The 12,280-nt window shown below is 40.2% G+C and overlaps 1 protein-coding gene across 2 annotated transcripts in view; it reads right to left on the minus strand.

Annotated features, from left to right (window-relative positions):
• Positions 1-1,521: 1,521 nt before the first annotated feature.
• Positions 1,522-12,280, minus strand: part of EFNB2 (ephrin B2) — a 44,222-nt gene continuing 33,463 nt past the window's right edge. The window contains exons 3-5 of one of the 2 annotated variants that reach the window (XM_005586213.5): positions 5,887-5,979; positions 5,018-5,131; positions 1,522-3,605 (exon numbers count right to left, since the gene is read on the minus strand). In XM_005586213.5, coding sequence (XP_005586270.1) covers positions 3,217-3,605; positions 5,018-5,131; positions 5,887-5,979 — 596 coding nt within the window. In that variant the 3' untranslated portion in view covers positions 1,522-3,216. The remainder of the gene's footprint in view (positions 3,606-5,017; positions 5,132-5,886; positions 5,980-12,280) is intronic. The other variant, XM_045377405.3, reaches the window with a different exon arrangement.

A 12,280-nucleotide genomic window follows, 5' to 3' on the forward strand; every position in this document is an offset into this window, starting at 1 on the left:
GGATTTCATTTTCGGGGGCTAACTGCAATGTGAAACTAAAGCAGATTTAAAACCTATGACAGGCTATTAAAATAAAACAAAGAAAGAAAAAAATATTTATAACTCAAGCATAATACTGTGTTACTTACAAACTGGACAACGAAATTTTAAATAAATATTCATGGTACATAATTACGGCACAAATATGCAGCAATTTGGCAACCTTTTATACCATTTTTTCCTCATTACAGTGCAAAGGGGAATGACACTGCCGTTAAACAAGCTGTAGCTAAATACATTGCAAAATTCAGATTTTATACAAAACATCTTGCTTAGACTTTATAAAAAACCAACATTGCTCTATGTACACAATCTGGGTAAGAAAAGCCATTTCTGTCTTGTTTTCATGTGTATTTTTATTAAAAAGGTGAATAAGGCTACTGTAACACCCCAAATCCATAGACAGTAAAATCTGAACCTATTTACAGCATCTTCACTTAAACATGATGGTGCAAATTCCAAAGTCGGGTGACAGGGACGATCATACAAGCAAGGCATTTACAGTAACTTTCCAAAGCTAAACCAACTTCAAATAAAGGGACAGTTGGTAGATTGTCATATTCTGCACCAGACACAAAACAGACGCACAGAACACTTTTCAATTGGTTGCAGGGAACTCTTTTATCAATTCATCTGATTTTTCACAGTTTAGTATAGAACCAAAACGTAGCCAACTGATGATACATACATTTGATTTCATTAAAATCAGACTATTTCCCATTTTTCCCCTTCTTGCCCCTCTCCCCCATCCTAAAAGTAACTTCTGATGGCTTACAAGAAACTCTTGTACAAATGCACAGAAAGGAGAGGTTGGGGTGATGGAAAGAATTACATATGTACTGTGGCTGGTTACCACGGCAACCTTCCACAGAAATATGATATAGATATATATAATATATATTGTAGATATATATTATACATATATGTACACATGTATACCACACACCCACTCACACATACACACACGCACTTTGGACCAACATCATTTCCAGGTTCAGGAAATAGGGGATCATAATTTCCGTGACAACTCATTTTTGCAGGTACTCACTGGAGGTCTGAGAACCTTCAAATGCTGTCGCTACATTTTTTTCCCTTCCAATTCAGAAAGCAAAGTGTTACCATAGTAACAGGACTATGTTAAAGATGTCTATTTTGCATAGCACATAAAAAGTAGGTTTCCTGTTTACTCTTCTTGTTTCCCAGAAGGGAGGGGGTGCGGGGGAGGACAGGAGCAGGGAGCCAGAGCTAAATTGTCACCTGAAGCCCCCGGTGTGACCTGCTGGATTCTAGAGAACACTTCAGCCCACAAGGCAAGGGAAAACCCAACGCAGAAAATAAATGCCGGAACATCTTGTCATTGTTAAATGTATGATGCAGTCACATCGACTTCCTGGTGTGTGGGGCTTGTACTTCCTAGTCTACGGTTCCGTGAGATGCCTTCGGAGGACTTGGTTATTTTTGTATTTGCTCTCATTATTGTTCTTTTTGGAATGATGTTGTTTTTCCCAGAAGTAACTGTCCAATTTGTTTTTTTAAGCACTGAGCATTGGGACCACTTAATTACCACAAATGAATTTCACATCTTCCGGTGTGTACTGTGTGCAACCTTAAAATATATATTAGTAAAAATCTTTCATTTTATATCCCTTGTGTTCTATAGACCTATTATAAATACATCCTATCTTCCTTCTCCCCCTGGACATCATCATTTATTTCCGTCTTAAGGACCCTAAGAGGTTTGCCGTATGTGCTTCACCTTGACACAGAGCACCTGGCGCTGCAGCCTCCATCAGTACCGGCCCTGCAGCCCTGGCACCCAGACAGCACCGCCATAAACCAAAGTGTCGTAAGGCTCAATCCGGAGGGGAAGGGGGGCCCTGGGGGGAGGGGGATCTGACCTACCTTTTATAGATGAGAATTCTTTAATAACGACGATGATGGAATTACAGCCTGTTTGACCTTTGGCTTTTCAACTTTTAGGTCAGATTTGGCTCTCTGCTCTTCTCCTAAATGCTTTCCCTGTGTTTAATAAAATGTGATAAGTATAGCAGCTGAGTCTGCTTAAAAAATCATCCAAAGCAGACCGACTCTCCTACAGCTCGGAGCTGTGTATCTTATTGCCAGTACCACAACAGTCCTGCCCGAATATATCATCAGCGGCCTACTTTCTCCCTTCCCTCCAAGCCTGTTCCTTTCCCAACAATACCCGTCTTTGTTCCCCAGAATGAAGAGGGGCTTTTCTTCCTGCACTTCGCTATTTGATAACAGCGAGCGCCTCCCCGTACACTGGAATCCACTGTGTGTGCTGTTGTGTCTCCTACTTGCCTCTTAAATCTCAGCAAAACCAAAGTGCTGTGCTACCTAATTGCTTTTTTCTTTTTTCCTTTCCAACTTTCTGTTTCAGAGGCAGCAGCAGTGAGCTGCAATTGCAGCCAGCCCTTTCCCCAGCCCCACCCGCTTCTACCAACTCCTAGCCTTCCTCGCAGACAGCCTAGCATCTGGCTAAAGGGCACCTTGTTAGCAAACACAATTTCTATGAACGGATTTACCCATGGACTGAAGCTGTTGTTGCCAACGGCTGGAGGAGGGGACTCCAGACACGAGTGTTCCATTAGTGATACAGATGTGGAGTGGAGGTCTCAGGTGAGGTGCTGCAGAGCCCTGGGTAACAGAACGAGTGAGAGACAGTGAGGACTAAACGCTAGAGATCTTTGCAAACCTTAACTAGCCCGAGGTCCGTGTCACAAGTCCGATATGCACTGCGGGGGGAGACGCACCCCAGGCAGAAGCCGGCCCTTCCAGGCGTGGCGTCCTGGGGCACCTGCCAGGATGCTCACAGCCCTCTCGTCCACAAACCACCGTCTTCTCTTGGCTTCCGCAGAGGCCTGAGTGACCGCAGCACATGGCTTTGGGGAGGAGACGTGGGACGCGGCACAGCAGTCCGAATGGGGCCTTCTGCACAGTCTTCCAGCCTCCAGGGAGCGTGCGTGTTCACCAAGGCCGAGTGCTACAAGACTAGGTAAGCTGTCCAGCGCGACGGGCTCTTCCGAAGAGTGTCCCTCTCCCCCGGTGCTGTGCTTCAGTCAGTTCTCCAGCACGCGGGCTCTCAAACCCTCAAGGGAGGCATCGGGACAGTAGGTGTCCTCTGGGAAAGCACAGGTACCGCCAGGGCCCCTCTCAGACCTTGTAGTATATGTTCGCCGGGCTCTGCGGGGGCATCTCCTGCACGATGTACACCGGGTGCCCGTAGTCCCCGCTGACCTTCTCGTAGTGAGGGCAGAAGACGCTGTCCGCAGTCCTTAGCGGGATGATAATGTCACTGGGCTCCGAGCCGTTGTTGTTGCCGCTGCGCTTGGGCGTGGCCAGCGTGCTGAGCGACAGCGTGGTCGTGTGCTGCGGCGAGTGCTTCCTGTGTCTCCTCCGGTACTTCAGCAAGAGGACCACCAGCGTGATGATGATGACGATGAAGATGATGCATCCTGAAGCAATCCCTGCGAATAAGGCCACTTCGGAACCGAGGATGTTGTTCCCCGAATGTCCGGCGCTGTTGCCGTCTGTGCTAGAACCTGCAGACGCGGGGAGAGAAAAGGTCAGAGATGGTTACTGCTGTCCCGGTGCTGATGGACTGCTTTTATGACCCTTAAAAATGTGACAAATAAGCCAGGCTTATTACTAACTAGAAGCTGGACTTTGCCTCGCCAATACCCCGTCTACGAGCTCTAGGGGGGACTTTCCTACCCTCCCAAGCCACAGGGTTTCCTTTGTATCATTATCCAGCAAGAGCACAGACTGTCGGTGCCAGCCAGCCCTTGATCTTGCTTCATCCTCTAACCCGTGTTAACCAGCCTGGGGCAGCGGCAGCGAAGAAAAAGGGAAGTGGCCAATTCTCCAGGTCAGCGGTGAGCGCTCATGTGGTATTGCTCTTCCGCCTCCTTTGAGAAAGGGTGTTTCATGCGATACTTCAAAGGTCCTGCCTTCTAAAGAAGAGCCCGGCCTCCTGGCAGAACAGCTCGGGAACGCGGAAGGAGTGAGGGGGCCTGGGAAAATGTTCGGCTCGTAACTCGTCTGTATTATTTGATTTACACTTAAAATATATTTGGAAGGCAGCAGAAACTCTCACACTGAACAGACTGCCAGCCCAAATGGTAAGCACTAAAAAATTGCCTGGCATCATTATATTATCCATTTATCAGTTTGTCACAAGAATTTGACACATCTTGTCATTGAAAGTTAGAAATAACAACTTCCCTCCTTGACTCTTGGAAAGAGATGGCATATTGCTGCAGATGATAAAGTCGCACAACTACCAACCAAGCACACAGATCCCTAATACAAAACTGCTGCTGTCTGCTCAACAGCTGCTCTATCAAACATTCATTAGCATGGCAACAAATACAGAGCTATTTGTTCCAAGACTGTTAAGAAAATGAAGGTCAATGACGGACAATTTTATCTGGTATTCTACGCTTCTGTCAGGGACCTGTTTAATATTTTCTTTTACATGGCAAATGTGAAACAAAATAACGATAACCACCTGAAAAAATACTATTATGCAATATTTAAAAATGTTAGCATTTAAAATTTAGAAGAGGATCAATTAGGCCCTCTGTGGATTAGATATAATTAGAGGAGGGATTAGCACATTAATTACATATACATTAATATCAGCTTTAAGCTGGCATTGACAACCAGCTTGATAAAATGTCAGCCAATGAAACCTTTGGCCTGACAGAGTAGTTCTAATAACTGGCACTTACAGCTCATGAATTCTACTCTTTTGAATGTATGACTTTCATTGGAATGAGTTATTTTGTTCTTATTGAGTGTAATTAATAATGACTCACTGACAGCAAAGATTCCTGATCACTGTAACTACCAGCTAATCCTAACTGGTTAGAAGTCCTTAGACTCTGCTCTACCTTTTAAGATACTACTGAGAATGTGGGCCCCTCCATACACACAGATCATGCTGTTATACCTGGATTTGGTTTTACAAAGGGACTTGTTGTCGAACTTCTTCCGTTTGTACCAGGTTCTAGTTCTGGACGTCTTGTTGGATCTTTATTCCTGGTTGATCCAGCAGAACCTGCAGCTACATGAAAAACAAATGATTAATTACGGCACAGACATCTGACAATATCTAGCTTTAGGAGCTGCATATATATTTCAACAGGCATGAATAGCAATGAACATAAGAGTGTTTATGCAAAGTACTGTGAAATACAAGAATATAATTTTTCTTTTAAAACAAAATGGTTATACTAGTTATTTCAGAGGTTTAGATCGTGAGGCCATCTGTGGAAACTATAGGGATTCTTGCATTTGGCAGGCAAAGCATTGCAGATGACATTTCAATTTAACTGAGCAAGTTGATTGACTACTATACCAATTTTTAATTAGAAGAATTATTTCTTTCTGTGCAATAGGTTATCTACACTGGAAAAGTCACAATGAACAAAACTCTTCTGTAGTCAAGATTCAGAAATGAGCAAAACTGCACAAGCTTTTAGTTTTCATTCTGGATATTTTGATTTTGAACCAAAGTGTTTTGCTTTTTAAAAAGAAATATCTATCTATCTATCTATCTATCTATCTATCTATCTATCTATCTATCTATCTATGGCAATAGATATTCTACCTTGCTGACCTCAACTCTTAGAGAGATCTCCAATAAAAGCTTAGTACATTGACTTGAGGAAATCTGCCAGTGGCTCAAAGTGCAGAAGGGTTTGCTTTGAAAACTAAAGAGAAGAGCGAATGAAGGTGGGCGTCAGCAACACTAGCACCACACTAGCTGGGGGCTACACCAGGTCACAGTGGCGTCAGGAAGCAGCAGATGGTCTTTACCTTGTCCAACTTTCATGAGGATCTTCATGGCTCTTGTCTGGCACACCCCTCCCTCCTGGTTATCCAGGCCCTCCAAAGACCCATTTGATGTAGCTGATTAAAAATAAAATGGACAAAACAAAAAAATAAAGAAAAATCAGGAAATCAATAAGCCAAGTTTACATGAACATGAAATGTCTGAAAACAATTTGAAAAATAAGAATTCACTCTTAGTCACAAGTTTTCTGAAAGTATGGGGATGCTGAAAGCCAAAAAGAAAAAGAAAAAGAAATAAAGAGAAATGGATATTGGAAACACTGCCGCATGTATGCTATCTGACTCCAAATTTATTTAGGCACTTTCTCCTTCCTTCACAAATGACTGATTTAATGTTAGTCTATAAATAAAAGGGATGGCATCTTTCAAAAAGTCTATGGACTCTTTTGGGGCCAAACTCAGAAGAGCAAAATAGTTAATGCAGCCATTTCCAAACGTGGTAATCATCCCCCCACACCTGCTTCCTCCACTGCAGATTTCCTGCTTCAAGAACAATTAGCTTGACGCTCTGTTTGTCAAGCATCCAAGTTCTCTAAACACTAGACCAGGAGCCTCCCACAACCCTTGTCTTCTTTCTTCAGCCTTATACATGCTTAAGAAGTATACCAGAATTCAGGTCTTCAAAATCTCCCTTTTCCTCCATCATTTTGTAAATCAGAAGAACACACGTGTTATTACTGCCAATGTCAACCTCAGTCAACCTCTTCAACCAAACTACGTGTTGCAGGAAAACTCTGGCTGAATAGAGGGTTCACACACATGCCCACCACTCATTCTGGGTCCGGTGCAGCCCTGAGAGAAAGTGGGGACTTTTATCAGCCACTTGCTGGTGTTCACCAACTCCACCTCGGCAGTAAGGACTGGAAGGAAGGACAGAATCATTTTACCATTTTCAGCATTTTCTTTTTCAACAGCCTATGCTCTATTTAAACACATCCTTGTTCTGTCTCTTTAGACCAGCGAGGTCTCTGAATAGCTTTGTAACTCAAGCTGTCCAGAGATAGGCTGCCAGGTACTTTAATGAGACACAGGCTTTGAATTACAGTTCAAGTTCCAGGAGAGAAAAGAAGGTGGAGAGTGCTAGACGTTTTCATTCCCCTAAAGTTCAAGGGGCAAGGAGCAAAAGTGTTTCATATACATTTCTGCAATTTAAATCCATTTTCTACCTGATTATCGAAGTCTTGTCTTGTAACATTGTACTTTGCAAGGACTGAAAAAAGGATTGTTTTTCTGGTAAAAATAAATCCCAAAGACATTCTTCTAATGGGATTGTTTGTTTTCCAAATAGTGGGTCAGCAAACAAGTTCTGTATGCATTTATAGGAGAAATAGGCATTCCATGGAAATTATATTAACTACAAAACTAAGGCACTTATTTACTTGTCTTCTGGTCTTGAACTACTTTTACTTTCACTGTTTTCCTCAAAACAAAGGCTGCCCCTTCTGTGCATACATGTCACTGTGCTTCTCTGAGTGCTTGCTTAACCTTTACAGTCTCACAGTCGCATCTCATTCTTCTGTAACTGTGGATAAATTGTTGCTGGGAAACTGAGCAATAATTGCCATAATAATAATGGTCTTGGAAGGGTAGTAAGAAGCAGACGGTATCTGTTTGTAGATACAAACATTGTAGACTATTAAGAAACTGCTCAGCAGACAGCTTGAAAAAAATACCTAAAAATTTTGTACACTTCTGTGAATCTAAAAAAGGTCTTTTTTTCAGTTCTTTTTTTTTCTTTTTAATTATTTAATGTGACTATTAAAAATTTTTTTTATTGTACTTTAAGTTCTAGGGTACATGTGCACAATGTGCAGGTTTGTTACATATGTATACATGTGCCATGCTGGTATGCTGCACCTGTTAACTCATCATTTACATTAGGTGTATCTCCTAATGCTAGCCCTCCCCCGTCCCCCACCCCATGACAGGCCCTGGTGTGTGATTTCTTTTCAGTTCTTCATTCTGCTCTTTCCCTTTTCCCTCCTCCAAATATGTGCCTAAATTTCAAAGTATCCTTTCCTCCCAAAGGCTTCAAACTGTGAGTTTCTATGAGCAGACCCTATTTCTGGACCATTTCAGAGCAGTGCCATATCTTCAATTAATTGTTGAGAATTTTCCTGTTTGATTTTTCTAACAAATTAGGATGTGTCTGCATATACAGAAAAGTGAAAAGCTGATGTCTGTATTTGGCTGATAGTTTAAAATGTTTGGTTTACTTAATTCAAGTGGAATCCCAATGTTTTTAAATGCACATGCACATAAATGAACCTACATGCAAAAGTGCACTCAAACTCAAAGTTAAATGACTTACTTTTTGTTGCTGAAAGTTTCAACACTAAGCTGAAAAATGACATAATGAGATCTGAAGGGCAGTGCACAGAAAGAAAGGGGAGGAATATACATTTATTTATTTTAATCTTAAGGGGAAAAGACAGTCAAAGATTCAGATCCAAAAGAAAAACAATTAAATGAATATCATGAAGAGAAAGACATGCACAGTAGAGCAGAGTTAATTGTAAATAGAATTGAGAACTGCATCTGCAGAGGGAGAAACTACTGATGACTTCTACTTCGTCAAACTGGAAGCACAAGAGGTGAACATTATTTGAGTTTTTTTCTTTTAATTTCTAGGTCAGTGCCTTTTCTGAATATCAATGCTTTTGTGTGGAGCTCCCTAGGTCTACCCAAAATGCTGTCTTGACAACCACAAATGTAAAATCTCTAGAGTATTAAAATTCAATTGGAATCTATAATTTAACATCCACAGACTATAAGACAGTAGGAGGAAGGCTATGTTGCATAAGAATGAAACCGCTTTGCACCTTTAAGAGTGAAAACTTTTTTATTTCTTGGTTTAAAAAAAAAGTGTGGGGGGAAGAGGGAAACTTTCAAGTCTTAGAGTTGGATAAGGAAAAATCTACAGATGCTGCTTTTGTAGGTTCTTCTGAAGCCCCAGGCTACTGCTTGTTTGGGGGAGGGTGCTTGCAGGGTGGTGAGCAGAAGTGGGCTGAACAGTCTGAGCCAGGACAGTTTTTCAGCTATATTCAGGATTTTACTTCTTTTCCTTTTAAGTCAACTTGTGACTTGCAAAGGTTACTGAAAGATATTGAAAAATTCACTACTAACATTAAATTAACATCCCAAATGCTTGGTTGCTTATAAAGGGGCACTGAAAATACTGTTACACGTTCCACCAGGGAAGATTTTTGCCATAAGTTAGAAATGATCTAAGTTGTCATGAATAACCCTGTTTTAATCCAGTTAGTACGTGGGTACTAACTGAAACTCCAGGAGGTAAACTTTACAAGTATAACATAATTCAAAACGACTTCAGTCTATTTTATACTTGATGTAAGTATAACTTCCCATAGTGAAAATCACCTTTCTTCTCCCCTGCTACATCCTCATCACGGAATGTAATTCTTATGCCAAGCTTCCAAACCCCTCTCCTTGAACAGTGACACAGCTTAAAAAAAAGTCTCCTAACCCAATTGTACCTCCTTCCTGGCAGCGAACTCTGAAATAAAACCACAAGATTAATATTCTGATTTCTCCTGCAATAGTCACCAAGAAGCTTTGAAACGCTTAGTGGCTGATTTTGAAAAACAACAAGAAAATGCTAATGCTTGGAAATAAAAAAAAAAAATCTATTTCCATTTCAGGAGACAATTTTGCAATTATTTTCATTGTTCATTTGAATGTACTAGGAATTTTTAACTTAGAGAAAGAGTGAAAATAAATTGTTAGTTCATTATACTTAAGTTTTTCTTTGTATCTTTCTATCAGCATGATCTAATGCAGCCACAATCATAGTATTGCTAAATAGATGAAATCACATTTAATCATTCAGAGACAGAAAAAGTAACACTGTTACAACTAAGCTTTTAGTGCCCAGATATTTTTTCCCCCTTGGCTCAGTAGACTTTATACATTTAAAAATTACTAGAAAAGTTTCTCTATCCAGTTGGAAAATAGGCTTAATAAAGATACATGGGCATTTTACAGCCTGCTTTTAAAAGCTTTTGCTTCAGCAGTCTAATTGCATGTAGTAAGTATACAGAAGTCACTACATTGTTCCCCCCAGGGCCTAATTTCCAGTGGGCAGAGATTACTGCTCAGCCATAAAAGTTCCCTGTGTTCACATCGTCTAAAAGTTCCCTGAGTTCACATTGTCTAAAAGTTCCCTGAGTTCACATCGTCTAAGTTCAGGAGCACATCTGAAACCACACAGCCGCCATCTGCGGTTTGCCATCTATTTGCACCTACAGTTCTTAGTCACTGGGAAGAGTATACTGGTTATCTGAGTAGGAAAAAAAAGAGTACCAGTGAGTAACTAAAAAGCAGACTCGAAGGGCAAGAATATTTCTGGCTGTGCTGTTCAGCCCATCCCCGCGAAGAGGAAGTAGTACTCCATTTTCACATGTCTTCATCTGATGTTCACTGCTCCGCTCCCAGGAGGCTAAGCTCCAGCCCCACATCTTGGCTGTGTTTAGTCCACCACATTGCTAAGCGTGTGCTAATCAGATGGGCAGTCAAACTTCTGGATTTGTGCCGATACATGGGTCTCACTGGCACAGAGATTCGAAACAGGGGAAGCACAAAAAAATCCTACAGAATAATGGTATCACAGTTCTTACGGAAAGAATGAAGCACGAAGAAATATAAACCCTACGGAGGGTATTTCAAATTATTTAAAAATGTACTGTATTTGTATAGGGCCGGGATGGAGTAGAGGGCTGATGGACACTTGAAAGCAAGTACTTGTATCAACTCCATTGAAGAAGTCCACCAGAGAGACATAATAAGCATCCAGGGTCATGAAAACCACAGTCGTAAGAATAAAAATGTTGCCCTTACATACAGCTGTACTGGACACAACTCACTCTCATGTGACCACGAAACAAGCAGCATTTTATGAACATTCTCTGTCAGTATCTATGGGAGCTATTCTTTTCCAGCATGTTCTCACATGCTAGCCTTGCTAATTTGGATTTCTTAGGCTAGTCTTCCTACACATCAGTTTCTGTAAGCTCGACATAGACTTCTGAAGATCGGAAGACTGTTATCTTGGCAAACTGAGGAACTAAAAAAAGCATAATCCAGTAACAACATGGAAAGCAAAGCCGTGACTTTAAAATAAACATAAACACAACAATATACCAAACTACATTACTGTTTTCTTCTACCACAGGGATATCAAATCTGAGTGTCCAAAAAAAAAAAAAAAAAAGGTAAGTTGAAAAATAAGAAGGTTGATTAAAAAAAAAAAAAAAATTAATGTGAATATACAACCCAGGAAGCTAAGATTTACCTACTTAACACCCTGACATCAATTCAAACTATGTACTCTAGAAACAAGAATTCAATTTCTGAAACTCAAATTAATGTAGTTGAATGCCTTGAGTTTCAAAGTTATCTTTTAAGATGCTAACTTAGAAGAAAAGTTCTAAACATGGAAATGATAATGTTCACTGAATGCAAAAAATAAATGACTGTTTCTTTAAAGTTAATTAATAAAATCTTCTGAAACAGAAACATCTATTTAATTTGCCAAAAGGAAAAAGACAATTTTATTCATTTTTTTCTAACTTCTTCCTTTTATGTGTTTTTCACTGTGGCTTTAAAATGAGAAAAATGAGAAATATAATCATGTCTTTCCAAGGGCCTCATTATTTTTGTTTAGCTTAATATATTTAACAAATTCAGCATTACTTCAAATCACATAGCCCTTCATCCTGTAATACCAAATTTGCCTTATCTTAGAGCAAAAGTTTTATGTGGTATACTTCCCTAAATGGCCTCACTTGAAGAAAGAAAAACACAGAAGAATTTATTTTCAAAAAGAAAATTATATTTAGCAAAGTTAATTTAAACAAAACAAGCTCTCTACTTGATGAGACCGTTCTCACTGACATTTGATTAACTCTTTCTTTTGCATGCAGGGAGCCACAGCTAAAACACTGTATAAACTATCAGTGATTGTAGGATGTGTGAGGTTTTCACCCGTGAACACATTGTTCAATATGATAGGAAGAATCACTTGAATTAATACCATATTGCTATGGTTGTGTTTTGAAAATTTAAAGCAGTAAATCATGCATTAAGAAGTAATAACTGGCTTAGCTTCAGCGACTTTTCTATGCAACACAATTAATTAGTTTTCTGCACTAAACAGAATAATTTGGAAAAAGTAGATTCTAAAATTGAGTCACAATTTAGACCTCCCCTCCTGTTTGCCAGCATTGAAATATAACTGAAGATGCTATCAAGTACAAATGGATGCTCTTAAAGAAAATGGTACAGTCTTATTTCCTTACTTTCAAATATTCATGATGAACAATAATAGGATATTCTACCC

Source organism: Macaca fascicularis, chromosome 17 (assembly GCF_037993035.2).
Source record: "Macaca fascicularis isolate 582-1 chromosome 17, T2T-MFA8v1.1".
Classification (NCBI taxonomy): domain Eukaryota; kingdom Metazoa; phylum Chordata; class Mammalia; order Primates; family Cercopithecidae; genus Macaca; species Macaca fascicularis.